This window comes from Gavialis gangeticus, unplaced genomic scaffold, assembly GCF_001723915.1.
Source record: "Gavialis gangeticus isolate Ggan-Ray unplaced genomic scaffold, GavGan_comp1, whole genome shotgun sequence".
Classification (NCBI taxonomy): domain Eukaryota; kingdom Metazoa; phylum Chordata; order Crocodylia; family Gavialidae; genus Gavialis; species Gavialis gangeticus.
The window spans coordinates 14,743,237-14,763,910 of NW_017728994.1; the positions used below are offsets into that span (position 1 = coordinate 14,743,237).

The window sequence follows — 20,674 nt, forward strand, 5'->3', positions numbered from 1 at the left end:
CTATGTATTTAAAAAAGGACTTCTTGTTGTCCTTAATCCGGAAAGCCAGCCCCTGTTCCATCTCTGCCTTGGCAGAATGAATGAAACTGGGCAGAGAGTTTACTGACATATTGACTTCACTGGGAGGCATGTGTGCAGATTTCCCCACTGATGACAGTGGGAAAACCTTATGTGCATCTAGGGCAGTACATATTCTTAAGGAGTTCCCTCAGTTTTACAAGCTATTTTGTTTTTGAAGAGACTCAGCTTCCTCTTCATACACAATGGGACTCCAGGAAGTTTTTAAATCGCAATGAAACCAGATGCCAGGAAGAAAACTCTGTCTATAGTTCATCCTGGACCTCCCTCACATGAAGAACCTTGAAAGGAAGCTTCTCCAGCCAATCCTTTTATTAAGAGGCTGACAAATACATTCGACTATATATTGTCTTATGCCTGGATTGTAAATTCTTTGGGGGAGGGACTATATTTTTCTTGTGTGTTTGCAGAGAACACAGCACCATATGGTACTGGTCCAAGACTGGTGCCATCTCAGTAAAAACTGACAGCTTTGACTTGATTTTTAAAAATATTATGATGGGAAAAGTAATGATGTGACAATACACTACTTTCATGCTCCTGGAAATATGAACTACGGCAAGGGCAGTGCAAACTACTGCCCTGCTATTGGGTCTCAGTTTTGATTTGGAAGGACTACTTTCTGGGGAGATAAGATAAACTTGCTCATTTCAGTCTTCTGCCTTTCTGTTAAGGCTTTTAGCAGTGATGATACTTTACGGTCCAGGAAGAAGGAAGGAAGGAACTATTTGTTGGGCTTTTAAAATTAAATTTTATTCTCATTAAATTCTTATCACATGAAAATTCAAACTAACTGACTTCTTGTTGCTGAAGCAAAAAAAGCAGATATGGAAGACCCATCTCCACCCCTTAAACCAAGACCCAGGGAAAGGGACTGAACACCTCCTAAAGCAGCTACTATTGCTTTGCCACCCTCCATTTCTACAGGACATTAGAATCACTGGCCAAGTCTGTCCCTAATGGCATTGTCACAGAGCACTCGGGTGCCCTGCGCCTAAAGCAGAAATGGCTCAGGAGAGACCCCTAGTGGTGAGAAGGGGGAGGCTCAACTGCCAGTCACCAGGGCAGCACAGGTGCTGGTTGCTAGGGGAACCAAGGGAATCAGCTGACAGGAAGGGGCAGGGCTTGGCCCCTTCTTAAGCCCAAGCATGAGGCCAGGAGGGCAGTTCCCCTCCGGTGGCCAAGGAGGGGGGAGCTCAGCCAGTGCAGAGAGAAAGGAGAAGATAGACTGCAGGAGCACCCCCTGGTTGCCGCTATGAGTTGGAGTATTTTCCTGGTAGGAATAGAACGTGGTTTTGACCAGACGGTTTAGTTTACGTTATAGCCCAGGGGCTTAGTGTTTTGTGTTTACTGTTTTACCGGAGGACCGGGTGAAGCTATTAGGGGTTGGAGGAGGCCTCATAGGAGCTCCACGGTAGAGTGGGGACCCTGGTGCCATAGAGGGCACACCGTTCGGAATGCATCTGACCCCAGTCCTGGAGCGAAAGGGGGCAGTGAGGAGCCCCGGAGCCAAGAGGGGGCAGTGAGGAGCCCCAGAAGTAAAGAAGAGGGCCAAGGCATAGGGCAGACCATGTCAAGTACCATCTGCGAGGCTTGGGCTGAGGTGTAGGGGAGGAAAAGGAGCTGCAGATAGCACACCCTGACACTGCGCATATAAAGTGGGCAGCCTCCCGCTAATTACATCACTCAATCAATTAAGATCAAGGCATGGCAGGTGAGTAAGCAGGCGGTTAGCCCCAAGACAGGAAGGCGGAGCCACCAATAGAAAGGCGAGATACCCCTGTCACAGGCATCCATTGTGGCAGAGTAGATTAGGGATACAAAAAGAAACAGCTCCTCCTGCAGTAAACAGGCACTTACTTACAGAACTGATCTGCAGTGCCCTATGAACTCTAGGATGTTAAATGTCATGAAGGAGTTAAGAGTAAAGTTAATCTAAATGCAAAGAACCAGCAGAGATGTGTACCCTCACCCTCATGTAATGTCTGATGCAACATTTATTGAAGTCAATGGAAGTCTTTGTTAAGTCATCTCTTATACTTTAAAACAACCTTTAAATACAGTTCTGGACCAGTGATGTTTTCCTTACTCTTTTACTTTAATGCTTTTGTAAATTGTAGCAAAGGTCAAACAAAAATATTACACAAAAATACGTGCTTATGCACACACCATGTGAAGGCAAATGGGCAAGTATTTCCTACAATCAAAGCCTCATGGAACATTTATTATGGTGACTTGCAAAAATATGTATTGCAAAGGAATACATTAGAGCTTGTGCTCTTAGAATTAATGTCATATAAATTTATTAAAATAGGAGTGCTTAAAACAAATAGCAACCCCCTACCACTATCAAATCTGCCCCATTTAATAATCATCTGGAATTAAAACTGTCATTGTAACAAAATATTTAGAAATTTTAACTCAGTTGCACATTAGTGATGAATAACCTGTTAAAAGCCAGGTACTTGTAAATGGGTAGAGTTGGCATCCTGTACAGATTATGGATAGTCCTTTAATAATGCCATGTGAAAGGTTATGTTAGTGTGACATGTAGAGCTATATTAGTTTTCATCTCTCTGGAGCCAAGTTCTAGGGTTTCCTATACGTGCTCCATCTTTGATACCATCTCCACTGAACTCTCATTATTAAGAAGATTTTTATAATGCAAACATATACTTTGTACTTCATCCCATTACCTAACTGATGAAGCATACCATTTCTTTGCTCTCAAACAGAGGGTGACACATTTCTTTTTTTATTATACTTTGCACATAATAGAAATGCTAATAAGAAAAGAAATCTAATATCCTATTATAATTACATATTCTTATTCACAAACAGCAATGAATGGTTAAGGTCTTCCACCCATGGCTTGCTCCCCATCAACACTAAGAACGCTTCTATTACTCAGAAGCCTTTCCAAAGACTTGTGGTTCTCATTATCACTCATATCCCTAGGTGCTTATCTCCATGGAATCAATGTGCCACACACATTAGAATCTATAAAAAAAAAAAAATAGATTTACTTCTCTCAACTTTCTGAAGGATGAAATTTAAGTTACCTTCCTGATTTAAAACAAACAAGCAAAATCAGGCCTTTTAAGAAAACAGAACTAAAGATCTCCATCAACCATTGATGATGTGTGGCTAAGGCTCCCATTCTCATCCCCTACCCCACAATCAGTCTGATGGTGTCACTAGCAACACTATTGTAAGCTTGTTAGGATATGGACACGTGTAATAGTTATACTGGTTAACGTTCATTTTAAATCTAAACAGATGTAGCATCCTCTTAAACTGGTTTAAAACTGCCTGGAATGGTTCAAAAGTTATCTGGAAAATGTCTGATGCAACATTCATTCAAATCAGTGGAAGCCCTCGTTAAATCATCTTTTATACTTTAAGACAGCATTTAAGTACAAGTCTGGACCAGTGATGTTTTCCCCTGGAACAAATATCTCTATTTTGAACCAGTTAACTGTGTACCAGGTCATTGTTATGAGTGGACATCAAGTGTGCCCTGATCCAGGTCTAGTCAGCCCTCTGGGCATCCCATAATGCATTGCTCTATACCCTCCGCAGTGCTATAACTGGTCACTCAATATATAGCAAAACTCAACTGCCCCATGTTCCCTTTCTTCCCTATTGCTGAGCTCCCTTGTTCTGCTTGTTCAAACAAAGCTATCATTACCTTACTCCCTACTTGACCATAGCCCTTCATCATGCAGTGATGTTTTGGAACAGTCCAGTTGTTATGTATGTCCACATCCAAAGGCGCTAGAAATGTAGAGTTACATGTGACTGCATTGGTGCTGTAGACAATGGGCTAACAATACCTCAGCTTGAAAAACAGGGTGTTGTTGGGGAGTCTAGAGAGAGTAAGGACACACTACTTCTTTGGTTTTTCCTCCTTTATAACCTCTTAAAAGAAAGGTAAGTATGTGTGGAAAAATGTTGTGTCAAATTCCATAAGGTGCTTAGCATAAATCTTTTCCATCTCTAAAGCCTCCAAGTAAAGCACATTTAAAACTCAACGGACCAAAACACAAAACATAAAATAACAAATCTTAACATTTATATAGCAGTTTTCAGAAGTGCTCAGCCCTGGCTAAATCAGTTCATATTGATATCAAACCAGTATTTTCCATGGGCTTTAATGGACTGGAACCAACACCAAATACTTTAAAAAAATCTCACCCTTTGTAAACTAAGTGTTTTATAAATTGATAATTATTTCTATCTATGGCTTTGTTTGGCTGGCAAATATTATTTTTGATAACATTTCTGATAGAAAAATTAAAGCAGGGAGAGATAGAAGAAAACTAATCAGCACTGAGTTAACATGATTTATAATTCAGGACTTCTTGATTTTCTACTCAAAACCACTACAGCACAGCAGCTAACAAATGCATGAGGTAGTTAGCTGCACCTGCCAAAGGAGGCTGCTGCCTATGGATACAGAACAAGTGTTACATTTAGATCACCACAACCAAAGTTAGGGCAATCCATATGGCCCTGCATGCAAGTGTTTGCAAGGCTTAGGTCACCCTAAAATGGTGTGCCCCATCCAAACTTAGTTCACTTCAGAGGTAAACTAATTTTAGATTGATGAAGGGTTAACCTGATCTAGGCAGGGTTAACCCAAATTAATGAATGTTTGCATGTGTTCACAATACAGCTCTGGGGCTGGGGAAAGCCCAGTGACTCACCACAGCCCCAGGGTTGTTCTGTTCTTACTTCCATGACCCTGACCAAGCTATTGTCTCCCTGCCTTGACTACCTCACCCCACAAACTGGACACCCCTCCTTGAACCCATCAATCCTCCCTGCAGATCTGCTAACCCCCACCAGCCCTTCCTCCCTCTGACTTACCTCTAGCTACTCACACTTCTCCCAGCAGGCAGCAAACACCTGCACACACTGCTCCTGGCTCAGGTTTAGGTGGCTTAAACTATACTAAGCCACCTAGTCAGATTTGGGCCCCATGAATACTTGTTTGCACCATAGGCTTGAGTTAATTTCACCCTGCTCTGCCTTCTATCTCATAAATGCATGGTAGAACTTAAACCCAGAAGCTCCAGAAAGCAGATAGGTAACTTACTAGTTCTGTTTCTAGACGTGAGTACCTATACACATGGTCTGGAGTAGGGGGAGGGGAGAGTTTTAATTAGAGCTCTTGGAAACTGCACCCAACACCCACAGTGTCTCATGTATTTAGCGTCCCATATTTCAAAATGGTGGTAGGGCCACTTTAACTACAATACATTCAACAAGCTTTAGTTAAAGTGCCCCCACTGCCATTTTGAAATGTGGGGACACTGAATACAGGACGCTGCAGCATGCTGGAGCGTTCTGATTAGGACACTTTCATTGAGTCTGCTCTGACATACTCTGATCAAAATGCATCGGAGCACGTGTATAAGTGCCTGATAAATTCAGTGCAAATGCTCTACTTAAAAATACTTGAGGGAGAATTAAGGCAAAAGGAAAGAAACTGCAGACAGCTTTAAAAAGTCCTTGCATCATTTCCAATGACAGCTTAAATGAGATGCATTTAAAGCTGGTCATGTTGCCTTTGCTGAGCACAAGTTAGGTCTTGTGGAAACTACTGTTTGCATCAATGTGACATTCTCTCCTTTAGTCAGAAATATGCCAGAATATAAATAGAATGCTGGAGGGAATGCAGCCACTGTGCTGGTAGGACCTGGCTCCAGATGCCCTCTTGCTTTCACGCTAGAACCCTGTCAAACACATTCAGAGGTTATCAAGCAGCTTTCAAATCATTTCAGTCAGAGATGGAAGCATACCTTTTAGCATTTTCACTGCCACAGTGGTATAGCCTGCTTTCCCTTTGAGTCTGAATGCTGTTGCCTTAACTACCTTTCCAAATTCTCCTTCTCCTAGAGTCTTGCCAAGAACCAGGTTCTTCCGAGGAAATTCCCATTTTGGGTCCTCCTGTTGAAGGAAAAAAGGAACTCTATAATATGAAATCAAATAGAAGGGGCCAGTTCCTGTCTGGTAGTTCAAAAGATTCTGCTTTAAAGAAAATGCCCAATTATGCGACTATTTTTTGTTGCTTTCTTGCCAGATAGAAGACAATGTTTGCGTTTTGTGATACCTTCTAACTTAGGAGCTCTAAGAAGCTTGGAAGGTTTTTTTTTCCCCACTTAGCTCAAAATCATATCTAAGTGAATAGGCACTAAGTATATCTAAGGTATACCAAATACCTATAACAGCTGTTATTTGTACATCTAGCTGAGGATTTACCTACAAATGAAAAGAAGTACAGAAAATCTGTTTGCTTTCAAAATCAGTACAAATATCTGATTTTGGACTTCACATTCTCCAGAAATCTGTCTAACTTGTGGCAGGAGGTTTTCTCTCTAGAGTTCATCACAGACAACAATCCCTCTGTTATGTTATGAACTATTATTAAGCCTTACAGTTAAAGAAAGCTGACAGATGTATACAGCAGCCAAGAAATAAAAGCAAATAGAGTATAAGCTTTTATGAAGGCTTTAATATCCAACATCCAAATACAGCAGATGTTTCCACAAGCCACACAAAAGGACAGTGTTTCACTGAACAGGACTTTTCCAAACACCATCATATTTGCACCCAATAAAAAATAAATGAAAAAGCACAAGCTGGCAGGCATCTTGCCTTGTGATTGGGAGGTTAGGTAAAAAGATCTTCTGCACATGTTCAGAAAGCTCCATTAGACTAAGCCTAAAAAAAATAATCTATTATTGTAAGTTCATTTAAAATGTTGGTTCCATTTAAAATACTGTTGATCAGTATTCAAGTGAAATCCTGTAGTATTTGTTTAGGTAGCTAAATACGCTTGTTTTTGTGAACCATTTAATGCCATTTACTGTAATTTTTGTTGGGTGACTTCTCCGGAGGATCGTTTGCATTGTTCACATTATATATAGTAATTGTTGACTGACTACAACTAGTCTGTTGGGTAAAACAATTCTTAGATATTAACAATTTTTACCTTTTAACTAGACTTCAGATAAACATATTTTAACCTGTGTACTAAAATGTAGTGCATTGAGCAAGTTCAGCATGCACAATTTAAGAGCATGGGAAAAACAAAAATATATGGGAATATAACAATGATGATAGAGCTAACTTCTATAGGACCAATAGTACCACTGCAAACAGAAGTAGCAACAGGGAATATAAAAAGTTGAAGACTTTCTGGGGAACAAGTTTACTTGAATCTAATAGTTCATTCTACCAGAATAACCAATTTTTAGTTCCATGCCACAGGGTAGTTAGCGAGCAAACAATCAAGCTACTGTACTAGAAGAGGAACACAAATAAATTGTACAGCATTAGCTAACCATATGATTCTAATTTGTAGGGTGATGCTCTGTATTTGATAAATACTTTGCTTGTACAGTACATGGTGAGCAGGAATTTCAAAGACTTTATAAAAATATCTTTGTGTCTCCAGTCGGGGAAACTGAAGCAGAGAAAGATGACATGACTTGCCCAAGAAAATATTGTATGTCAGTAGTTAAGGGAGTTCAGGTCTTCTCTATCCCAGCACAGTTTAATATGTTAGACAGTGCTGTGCTATATATATATCTATCCTCATGACAGAACTACTGATCAGCAAATAGACTGCAAACATTTCAGTTGTTAGAGTTTATTTTCAAGACAACAGCCTAAAACTTCACGTAAGTCGGTAGGATTTTTGCCTTTAAAAGTAAAATGGGATGAGATTTTGCCTAAGACATTATGTTTTATTAGAAACTAACACAATTAGAGAATAGTTTTGTGTAGTGAACTATAATCTGCTTGGTTACCTTCATTAAAATATCTTTGTCTTGTTTTCTATATGCATGTGAATTTTGTTTCATTTCATTGAATTAGAAATTCACATTAATAGAATGCAATATCTTTATGGATTTCACACTCTCTGTCTGTGTAACTCCTGAAATAACAGGAGCTCATTTTGGATAGAGGCATTGGGTATACCATAGCAGATTTAGTAAACAAAATGTCCTGTAGAACAAGCCAAGAAGGATCAGCATGCAATTTATGAGATAATGTAATAAAAGCTTACTGGTATTTTAAAGGTGTCTACTGACACCTGGTTTTCCATTGAGTCCAGAGATGGTCGGCGGACATTAGTGGAAGAGTAACTGATGGGGTAGGACTGAGCGGGGCGCCGAAAAGTCATTTCTGCTGAGGCAATAGGTGGCTTTGGAGTATTCTTGTGGTAACGGTGAATGAAATAAGAAGAGAGCAACACTGAAATAATGAAGGACAACAGGACTGCACCTGCTATCACGGTCTTGCACACATCATCACACAGCGTCTCTGTGAACCAAGGGAATTGGGTTAGAGTTCTGCTTGTTTCGTTTCCAATTTCTTCCTGTTCAATTTCTCTTCTGGCTCCCTATTTGGTGGTTTACAATTCATACTCATCAGCATGCACCTTTGGTCTGAGATGTACTGAAAATATCTTTCAAAGTTATTTCGTAACCTGAAACTTGGGATCTAGTTCGCAACAGAAAATACCTTACACAGAAGGTAAATTTGGTGCACTTTGAAATGTAAAATCAGATCTTTTTCCCGGGTGCAAGAGTATGCCCAAGTAATTGTTTAACAATGCCCTAGTTATGATGCTGCTGGCTACACTTGAAACCTCTTCTTCAATACTCAACTTATCACGTACATTCACTCTGATAAGACATCAATAGTAAGGACTTCCTGATTCAAAAGTAGACTGTGGATTCTCAGAACAGTTTATCTGATATCCATGTCCACATCACCTGTTTATAAACAGTTTATAAAAGTTTTTCCAAAAGGTGTACATTATGAGTACTGTTACACCCCAAATTTAAAACATCACTCTTGTGGCATTTTCCTACAGAGAACCCCTTCTTATTCATTTTTGGGAAGGGGTTTTTCTTTGTTGTGTTACTATTTAATTTCTTTAATGTAATAAGGTTTATAAAGTTACATGCCCTTTAGAGGGAAGATGTATTATTTTGCCTTCTGGAAGTAGGGTGTTGTGTGTGGATATGCATATCACCATATCACCTATCTGAGAAGTTGATTGCTCCAGATATCATTCCCTAAACTACAGTTCATCATATAATCCTGACCCGAACTCAGTCACTTGTGAGGTGCACCAAAAAGTCTCTCTCTAAAAACTACATGAAAGCAGTGTACAATAGGAGAGACTTATTGAGGGGTGAAATGCCAAAAGCTGTGCATTTCTTTCATTTCTACTTATACAACAGAACTGGGGAAATATTCATGCTATTGAAAATACTTGCAATAATGAGATTTTCCATTTACTAAATACCTCAATTTAGCTTTGGTGCTTAACAATCATAGAAGAAGTTTATTAAAATAATACCATACAACACCTGCAGCTCTATGATTCCATTCTAGTCATAATGAAATGATTTCACTGTCAATTCTGGAGAAGTGTAGGGCAACTAATCTGCTACCATGCATTGGAGGGGATATCTTGCCAAGAACAGGGGTAACAAAACTCATGGGATTTTTACAATCAAGGCTCAGGAAACAGGACTTCCTTGTTTCATTATTTCTGTGCTAGTAGGTCATGAACAGAAACATTACACCCATCAATTTTAAATGAATTCAGATGTTGTAAAAGGTTGGTGTCACAATAGCAGTGTAACTATGAAATCATCTAAGTAATCTTCAGACTTACCTGTAATATAATCTTTCTCACAGTAACAGTTTTCCCTTGGAAAGCAATAACAAACCCCATATCCTGACTTAATTCCAAGAATGCCTCTCTCATGGCCACCAACGATGATCCCACCTGATCAAAATCAGACACAAGCTCAGATTCTTACACTGTAATTAAAGGCAAGGCAAAACAATGTGTTTTATGAATTTATTCTACTAAGTATTTTAGACTTGACACCACAGGTCATGTTAAGCAGTAAAAATTAAGATGGGAGGTAACACTGACAAAGGCCTTTGGGGTTTAGTGTAAAGAGATTAACAAAGCTCAAAAAGGCAGGCTAAATATTAGGCAAAAGGCAGGGTAGAAGTGCATCAACCTTGTGGTCACTAGTCTGATTAGCTCTTTCAGAAAGGGTCTAGTTTATAAACCAGGATCTGACAGGCAAGTTAGCAGAAAGACAAGGTGAGTTTTCTGTGGATTATAGTTTTACTTTGTAGGTGCACAGTTGGGAGATTCTTCTTCTTCTAAAATGTCTTTTAAAAGTTGAACATTTACCTCATTATCTAATAAGATCATAGAAAAGTAGAGCTGGAAGGGATCTTCATATGGTCATCTAGTCCAGCCCTCTGATCAAGGCAGGAATATCCCTGACAGAATTATCACAGCCAAGTGTCTGTCCAACCTGCTCTTAAAAACTTGCAAGGATGGAGATTCTACAGCTTCTCTAGCTAGCCTGCTCCAACATTTGACCCTCCCACCCTCGCCTTGTAGGTCAGAAAGTTCCTCATAATCTTGAGCCTATATTTGCTCTGCTGCATCTTGAGGCCCTTGCTCCTAGTCCTGCACTCTATGGCCACAGAGAAAGGGCATTTCCAGCCTCTCTACAAATACCTGAAGGGTGATTAAAGACTCTTATCAAATTTCCTCCTCTGTTTATAGATGTTAAGTGCAGAAAACACGTGGTTATCTTCTCAGATCTGACATCAGTTTACTCCAAAACTGAGAATATTAGTATTCTCTTCACATTTCCGTTTCCCATCTTCTAATGGATAAATATACTTACCCACTTCTGCAGAGTGATTTGAGATGCTCTTGTAAAAGGCCCTATGTGGCAGTACTAAGTCTAAGGGCTCCTCTACACATGCAGGTCAAGGCATGATGGGATCTGACACACAATCCGCATAATCATGTCTTCTACCATGCATGCCACATGCATGGCAGGAGGCATGATTGTAGGATCACAAACTAGATTCCATCATGCTTTAAAGCTGAATAAAAACCAGCTATAAAGTTATTACACTTTTTCCAGCTCTAACTTTATAACTGGTTGAACCATAAGGCATGATAGTTAATTTGCACATGTAGCCAGTCTATAAATTAACTGTGCAATTGATTAGATAATTGCACAATACATGTAACATATAGAGGATGCCTAACTCTGGTCTATACAATTTTATTATGGGAAAGAATCTAATTTAGGCTAAGGACACAATCCTGTGGCTACTTTTCATATAGAACTTAGCTAATTTAAGAGGGGAATCCCCATAAAGAGTGTTTGCAAAATCATGATTTAATTTTGTAACCATTACAGGGAATCTGTAAGTACAAACAGAAACTACTGGTAGTGGCAACATTTTTCATCTACTTCATATTGTTAATTTCTAAGCACCCAATAGACCAAGGTTTACATGAAAATGCTATAGAATTGACAAGGGAATAAATTTCTATAGAAATTTAAGCAGGGTTCTTGAGAGGTTCTCTAAAATTTAAAGGAATTAAAATGGAGAATGAGGTCTTTGTTTTAGTTTTCTTTAAATCCATCCTATCGAATCCAATAGCAAGGATATTGTTTTCTCGGATGTTTTATTTAAAGATTAAAAAATCTAATTGAAAGCGTACTTCCTGTCCTGCCTCAAGAGCCTCAAAGTAGTAGTAATGGATCATCCCAGACCAGGTGGTTTCTCAAGATTAGGGAATCAAAAAACAATGAAAAAAACCCACCAGAGAAAACCAAAACAAAAGAAACCCAGTGATTTTGAGCTGGAAGAAGAGAACAGGATTCATCAGACTACCCCTGAAGACAAAGGCAAGTGGGCAAGATAAAACCCTGAGACTGCCATTTTCTTTGTGGTTCACATTCTACAGAACCTACACCTACAGATGAACCTGAAAGGACTTCTTTGCATAAATCAAGGTTCACATGCTGCAGACAGCCCTGACAAATACATTGCTATTAAATGCATTGCTACTTACTATCCTTGACTATTTAGCAGGTAAGTGGGCTTCTTAAGTGGGCATTGTTTTAGTGGACTGCTCTGAAAGAAACATCCACAGCATGTGAGAGAGAATAGGTTTTTGGATTCAAGCACCTAGCCATCAGGATAGATGAATTATAAAAATAAACATTTAAGAAAGTGTACATACAAATCATCATCAATAGTACAGTATCTAAGGTTTTAATATTCATTGCCAATTATTACCAAAGGTTTTATTTTCTGCCAATAAAAGCTGAGATAATGGCATTTCTCAGCACATCAGAGCTCCTGAAATACACTAATTTGTCTGTCTAACTATACTACCTGTGGGCACCAACTCAAGTCCTGAACTACTTAAACTGATACATAGCATTCTCCAAATAAAGCATTAAAAAGAAAGCCTACACAACATCTTGAAAGCTTGTCTTAGTTGCCTTTTCCTACTAACACTCAGTTACTTTCAGACTTCTGTTAAGCAAAACATCTTGATATTGCATATTACATGTTTTAGTGAGGTAGCCTTTAGCATAGAGTTTGCTACTTCAAAATGAAAAACGATTCCCATTCTCACCAATGGATATTTTTATACGATTACAGTAAAACATTTTATTTGTATGTAGACACTTCTGTCACATTGATTTTCTGTGCATTCTAAAGAAAACATTATTTCTTGTGATGAAAGACACTTGGAAATTTTATTAGTTCATTGTCTAGGATCTTATTAAAGACATACATTTTTTAAAACTATAAACATTGTCATCCAAAGCAGGAAGACATTTTCACCAGTATTTAAAGCACATATTTCTTCTCCCACAGGCTTCATTTTAGAACTTTAACTTGACACATACAGAGTCACGCAGTCAAGAGAAACATTTACAATTCAATAAAGAATACTTAATGTGGTCCCTTAGCACAGGCTAAAGTGCTCTGGTGAACTGGACCCTGGGTCCTGTATAACAAAAACTACTCTAACAATAATGATCTTATGGCCATGTACAGTGCATTACTCTCCTATACTTTTTATCCTCAAGCTCATGGAGATATGTGTGCATGCATAACTGTAACATAAGGAGAGCAGTTTAATACAGTATGCATCAGAATTTGAGTGCTTTATCAAGGAGGACTGGTAATTTCAGTCACCAGCTACATCTACCAATAAAAAGGCATTCACTTATTTGGATGGCCAACCACTCAAATAACTGTGGGCATTTATTTGAAGATACAGTTACTTAAATGAAAGAAAGAAAAAAAACTGCTATTTTTTTACACTAGGAAAATTTAAGCTCAAATATGTATATGCAACTTCATGTTTTAGTGATAATTGTACTTAAGTCAGTAAATGCAGTGTTGACGTCACAGAAATCTTTCACAGGTTATACTGTACACATATGTTAAAATCCAGCAGAGAATTCAGCACAGGTACATTTGCTCAGAAAACCCAGCAATGATTGGGTTTTTATTTTTTTATTTGTGCACAACTCAAATATCAGCCTTACCATTATAACAACATAGCTTCTTTGTGTTTAACACAGCAATTTAACAGGGGGGGGGGGAGTGTTTGACAAGTAGGACACTGGTCCTGCACATCAATTTTGAGATTGTGAAAAAATGGCAGCAGGAACCGGTACTAGCTAAATAATCATCACTGCCCTGGCCACAAAACTGCTTATGACACCTCTGGTCTAACACAGGTACTGTCATAGAACGATCTGAATACAAAGGGGTCTATGATAGATAACATGTTAACACTGGTATAACATACACTGGTTTTATACATGTTGGTAAATTACACCTAGATCAAGAATGGAAAGACACTCAGGATGGGTACAGACATTGGGGGAGGTTAGATCGAGTTTAAAATGGCCACTCAACCCAAGGTAAGTTGGAATGGGTGGGGGTTAGCAGGGGAGGGGGGAGCTGGAGGGATTGAAGGGGCAAAGAGGCTCAAAGGGAAAATTGAGGGGTCTGTGGGGAGATCAGGGGGCAAGTGGAGTCTGCAGAGGGGATGGAGGGGGTCAGGGGAGCAGGCGGTGTCCACAGGGGTGTCAGGGAGTAGGCAAGGTCCCCAGAGGGGAATTAGGAGGATCGGGGAGCAAGCAGAGTCCACAGGATGGATCAGGAGGATTGGAGGGCCAGGCAGGGTCCACTTGTGAGTTCAGGGGATGGGTGGGGTCTCCAGAGAGGTTGCTGGAGTCCAGAAGGGTTTGCAGAATTAGGGGGGACTTGTGGGGTGTGCAAAGGGAGGAGGCACTTGGTGGGATGGAGGGGGGGCTCTCTACCCCCAGGACAACACAAGCCCTTCTGATTAAACTGATTACAGGTCTCTCTCCCCAGGCCCAGAAGCTATTTTTAGACCCCCAACCCTTCCCTGCCCCCAAATGAACAACCTCTCCCCACTTGGCAACCTAATGTTGCCAGGTGGGGAGAAAGTCCCCATCCCTTCCACCACTGGGACTTTCTTCCTCAGCTCCCAGCACCAGCGAACACTGATAAAAGCGGCACTGGGAGTGGCTTGCGGGATTGGGGAAGGAGCTTGGTGGGCTCAGGCGGTGAGACAAGGGGCCAAGTGGGCTAAAAATAGCCAGGTGCCAAGATGTGGGTAGGAAAAGTGCAACTCTGGGACTGGGGCCAGTGGCTGGGCTTTCCCCAGCCTCAGGGCTGCACTGGGAACTGTACAAAAGTTCAAGATAGTTAGATCAGTCTAAAAATGGCCAACCTAATCTAAATTAGATTACTTCAGAGGTAGGGTTAATTTATATCAGGTCAGCCCTTTGTAGATTGATTTAAGCTTTCTGAAACTTCTGTGCAGTTTGCATTCAGATTGACCTAACTAGGGATTTAAATGTAAGGTCCACACCTGGGCAAACTAAGTTAGATTGGGTGACTGTTTTTAATGTGATCTAACCTTCCCCTAACCTCCCCAAACTTCTGTATACACTCCCTGATATCTTAGAGAAGATCAATTTACAAGCTGCTATTGCACTGACTTATCCTCAGGTGCCTGGACAGCAGGCAATACCCTGATTGCCTTAAGCAAATGACTGGTGCAAATGAACAACACAAATGCCATCATAAGTTACACTAGTTTAGTTTAGCCCCCAATTCTTTCAGGGGCAATGAAACTCAGATTATGTTAAGTTACCCTGGCTCTAGGGGTTATGTCAGACTTTTTACCATGGTGGAAAGACTAATTCTATCAGCATAAAAGTTTGCTCCTCCCAGACCCGAGAAAACTGAACTAGGAGCAACATTGTTCAACTCTTATATATAAAAGCAAATAATAAACAGTTCATACTTGTGCAATCTTGAGGGCACACGGAAGGATCCTTGCTCTCAATAACATCACAGGTCCCATCTGGACAAGTCTTTATGCTTGGAGTGCAGGTAGAATAATTGGACGTGATTCCTATTAACCAACAAGCAAACAATTGTACTAATACTATAATGCTTTGAAAATAAGTACATTGCACTCTTGTGGTGCATGTTGGCAGACCGAAGCATAAGATAAAGTTTAAATCAAACTAATCATACTTTCCCTATAAATCCTTTACCTCCTATTGTTACAAGTAATCTGCAAGATGACCATAACTGAAAGCAATTAAGAACACAATTTATGCTAAGTTTTCAGTTTATCTGTTTTGTCCTTCTGGTAGCCTTCTGTGCATCTTTGCTTTCAGCTATAGTATTATTTGAGGTTACTTGAAACACTAACCACTAAAATATTCTGAAAATGAAGCTTTCAAAATGATTCAAACTATTTCTGTGGCCTGGGATTGAAAAAAATCTACAATTAGTTGGAGGGAAATTGTGACAGAGATGGGAGATAATGAATAAAACATCAGTTTTGCTATGAAACCCTTAAAAGTACCACTTGTCACATGAGCATTGTGTATTAAGTGTAAGAGAGCATAAAAATCAGTTTGGACTGGGACCTCTGCTGTACCAGCCTGTATATGACTGGTTACATTTAGATTTGGGTTTTTATGGAATCTGAGCTGTTCTAAATCCAGGTCAGGATTGCAGGAAACTTAAACCAGTATAACTGAGAAGAAAGTAACTCAGTGGTTGCAAATACAACAACACCTACCACTACTGTGTTGAACAGGCAGCAGAACTAAATTAAGAATGATGATTTCCCCTTTAATACAACTTTTCTTCTTTTTCCATGTGTAATTTGTGCAATGATAACAGCTAATGCACTTCAAGGTTTAATATATTTGGTTAAGTGTTCAGCTGACAGAAAATGGGTGTAGATTCCTGAAGTGAAAGGCTAGGGACAGAAGTTAGACATAAACCGGTCTAAGTGATCGGAAACCAGTTCAAATCTGTAACACAACAGAAGTTCAGTGCACATAAACCACTTTCAAAATGGCCAAAACCAGTTTGAGATAAACCTGGATGGATGTAGTATCAGGCTTAACTGATTTAGATTAAATTGGTTTATTGAACTTCTGTCCTGAGCCCTTCCAGATTCAAATTAACTCACAATCCCCCAACATCCCAGGATGCTTTGCACCTTTCCCACAAACCCCTTTTTACAGGGTGGTAGGCTAGCCTCGGCCCAAGCTGTCTGCTCCATCCCAGCACGGAGACATGCTTTAGCACCCCCAGCTTCTGGCCTGGGCAACTGCAGGCATGTTGCTACATTTCCAGAATCAAAAGTGACTGTTTGTTCACTTGCTTATCGGTTCAATCCATGCAGTTTAGACTAACTTGTGAAGATTACAATGATTCAGCCTGAGGCTTTTTGACTGACTGTAGTTAGCCAAAGAGACTATGCTAGCTTAGCATAGCTAAGGATCTGGCCCATTATACTGCATAGGTACATACCTTCTCCACTTCCCTGTCTCCACTTGCATTTCCCTGTTAGCACTCCTAAGCCACCACATTCTTCACATTCAATGCGGTGCTTACTCATAGCACAAGAGTCTGGGCACTCCTCCTCTTTCTCAAGAACTGTAGAATAGGGAAGCAGAAAAGCATGTGCTGTGAGCAGTAGAATCAGAAGGGGTGAATACATATGCAGTTCAGCTGGACACAAATGAAGTTTATGTAATTAAAAGCAGGGAAATATATCCTGAGTTGATATCTTGACATGCCCTTTAATGAATTTAGAATATAACAACAAGGATATCAGACTACCTATACTCTTCTCATGAAATAAAAAAGGGTGGAGATAGTGATCTTCTCTCCAACTGCTGAGTGCAACATAACCAATTGTAGAAGTGCAACATGGGCCAATAACAGACTTTATTACACAAACAGTAAGAGGCCCATGTACTAGTGGCTGCAATCAAGCAGGAGAGTAAGGCAGGATGCTTGACTTCTGAACTGGTGCAGCATTATTATAGCAATAAGCAACAGGAAGCATATGAATTTTGTATGCTAACATAAGACTATCTGGAGGAATAACGTTTTGGACTTAGGCCCATTTCCTTAAACTGTGCCAGTTCAAATCCTGAGATCATCACATGATACATCAGAAGAGGCAACCAAGAATAAATTTTTTGCATACACTGTTAATTGTCTGAGGGAGCTAGGAAGAGTTTGGGGGACCTGTAGTATACTTCTGACCTGCTTTTGTCTTGCAGAGTTGTTACAGAATTTTACTTTTGTAGAGAAGGGACAGTCTGTATAATCTGAGCTCCTGAAGCCTGAGATGCAATGAAGCCCATCCAGTTCTATATCACACATCACAGCAAACACAGAATAGGATCGAGGGCCAGATAAACTCATTCGGATTCAAACTGAAAACTTTACACAACTGAACCATGGCTTCCATAAAAATGCAGAGAAATGAACACAAGTATATAAACCAAAAATACAAAAAAAGGAAAAATGAAAGAGAACCTATCCTTAACATAGACCACGTGTTACTTTACTGTCCAGTTTTTCACTTGTTTAATGTTCCCTTGCCTGCTTTTAAGCTGCCTGCCAGATTAGATTATGAATAACAAAATGAGAAGCACTCAATAGAACCTCACTCCTCCAGGTGCTATTTTTCTACCATTCTGTTGCTTTGAATAAAGTTCAGGATACTAAAGACAGCATATAAACTACTGCTCCATCTTAGCAGTAAGAAGTCAGTTGCTAAACAGCTAATTTTCTGACCCTTGCAATAAGCTGTAAGAGGGTGTGGGAAGCCACGTACGTATAAATCTAAATCTTTATGACATGTTCTGCATACATGTTTAGAAAGCCAAGCCTACAGAGAGGCATGTGTGTATGAAGTACATGTTTAGAACACACATATACAAAACAGTCTCATAAAGAAAATGGTCTTAAACTCTGAGGGCCTGCATTTACAGTACCTTCTTTTGATCTAACATTGTGTCTAGAAACATCAGTTAGAGAGAGGCTTCATCTGAGGCCTCAAAGCTGAACACAGTTTTCAAGATTAGTTTTTTTCAGGTTTCTGTCTATAGTTAAGTTCACTCTTTTATAGATCATATTACAAAAGCACTTGCCAAATTATTAAAAACTCAAATAGATAACAGTGACCGATCATTCTAAATCAATAAAATTGTACTTGATGAGGAGCGAAAGGAACAGGAGAGATTTAAGTTCACAAACCAAACCCTTACGTGTTCCTTCCAACACAATAGTGAGCTGAGTTTTAGCATGTTTCTTGCTCTGCTTGTCCGTTGCTACAACAGGGTATTGTATTTCTTTGCATTCAGGTCTGTGCAGCACAGAAGAATCATTCACATACAGGCTTCCATATTTCTCTTCTCGAGCCTGAAGTATTGCCACAGCATAGCAGCTAACACTGGGGGGCAGCAATCTGTAGGTAATGTTTACTCCACAGAACTTCATACAGTTTTCGATGCAGACTTTTCCAATCTAGGCTCAAACAACAACAAAGAGATAACAAACCACAACAGGGCAGCATCATTTTACTGCCAAAAATATCTTTGGATAATTCACGCTAGTGAAATTCTGACATGTAATATTCAAACTATAATTACTGTTCTTACTTAGCCCCCAAAATAAAGCATCTCAGTGCCTCACACCCCCCAGTGTATTTTCTTCTTGCAACACCTTGAGAGGAAGAGAAACAACAGCAGCATTAGCACTTTTATAAATGAGAAAACGCAGAGGCCAAACTTAAAGGCCCAGATTCCCAATGTTAAGTTGCCTTGTTCCCAGTAAAATCAGAGAGCAACCTATGTGATATGGGAGATACTGGTTCAATTGTTTTTCTTCAATTACAGCAGTTCTCACTCATTGTACTGTCCAGACCATAAAAGGAACACCATGGAGACTTTCTAATAATCTAGAAAATGTTTCTTTTATAAGTTCATAATACTGAGAACTTAAAGTAGTGCACTGCTTCAGCATGCACATACTAATATACTCACATACTATACATACTAATGTACTATACTCATACTATACATACTAATGAGCACATACTAATGTACTCATAATAATGCATATTCGTACTAAAAATAAAGCAGAATCAGCATGACCATGTTAATTCTATATTTTTCAAATTGCTTAGTTTCATATTTTTAGAAAAGTATAAACATTTGCAATGTAGGCCAGAAACTTTTTTTTAATTAAAATTTCTGTTGGACCTGTGAACGGGAACAAAATAAATCCCCATGTGTAGTCTTGACTCTAAATACAAACAATGAAGTTGCCATTTCAGAGAGAAATTTTAAAGAGTTCTTGCATATCTGAGCAAATGGATACATGTGAAAACCCTATCTTTCCTTGAGGAAATTGAAGCCAGGCTCACATGGACAGGGCACTGGAATGCAGGTTAAGAAATCTGTGTTCTGGTCCCACCTCTCCAATGACTTTGATCAAGTTCACTGGTCTTTTACCTCCCACACTTCGTACGCTTGTGTATTTAGATTGCAACCTCAAGTTGGAGGATATACATATTGTACTTTATCTAAAACAATGGAGTCCTGTTCTCATTTGGGTTTTTAGTAGGGCTGTCAATTAGTTCATAGATTCATAGAAGCTAGGGCTGGAAGTGACCTCGGAAGATCATCAAGTCCAGCCCCCTGCCCCAGGGGCAGGAAGTCAGCAGGGATCATAGGATCCCAGCAAGATAAATATCCAAATGTCTCTTGAAGGTGTTCAAGGTAGGCGCATGAATCACCTCCGGCAGCGGTCTATTCCAAACCTTGGGGGCTCGGACAGTAAAGAAGTTCTTCCTTATGTCCAGCCTGAAATAGTCATGGAGGAGTTTGTCACCGTTCAACCTTGTCATCCCCTGGGGCACTCTGGTGAACAGACATTCCCCTAGATCCTGGTGAGCACCCCGATAAACTTATAGGTGGCCACCAGATTACCCCTAAGTCTGCGCTTTGCCAGGCTGAAAGTCCCATAGCTCTCAGCCTCTCATCGTAAGACAGAAGTAAGGTCTGTTTTCCTGACTTCCGATCATGCGCGTGGCTCTCCTCTGCACTCTTTCAAGCTTCTCCACATCCTTTTTGAATTGTGGAGCCCAAAACTGGATGCAGTACTCCAGCTGCGGCCTTACCAAATCCAAGTACAACGGGAGAATGACATCCTGGGATTTACCTGAGAAGCATCTATGGATGCAGGCCACAGCATCACATTGAAGGCTCATGTTCATCTTGCGGTCAATCATGACCCCCAAGTCTCTTTTGTCTGTAGTGCTAACAAGCGTAGC

At 39.9% G+C, this 20,674-nt stretch overlaps 1 protein-coding gene across 2 annotated transcripts in view; it reads right to left on the reverse strand.

Annotated features, from left to right (window-relative positions):
* RET (ret proto-oncogene) overlaps positions 1–20,674 on the reverse strand; it is a 242,477-nt gene that overhangs the window by 45,880 nt on the left and 175,923 nt on the right. For both annotated transcript variants that reach the window (XM_019502324.1, XM_019502325.1), the window contains exons 7-12: positions 18,606–18,864; positions 16,852–16,977; positions 15,317–15,427; positions 9,785–9,898; positions 8,159–8,415; positions 5,886–6,033 (exon numbers count right to left, since the gene is read on the reverse strand). In XM_019502324.1, the coding sequence (XP_019357869.1) occupies positions 5,886–6,033; positions 8,159–8,415; positions 9,785–9,898; positions 15,317–15,427; positions 16,852–16,977; positions 18,606–18,864 (1,015 nt within the window). The remainder of the gene's footprint in view (positions 1–5,885; positions 6,034–8,158; positions 8,416–9,784; positions 9,899–15,316; positions 15,428–16,851; positions 16,978–18,605; positions 18,865–20,674) is intronic.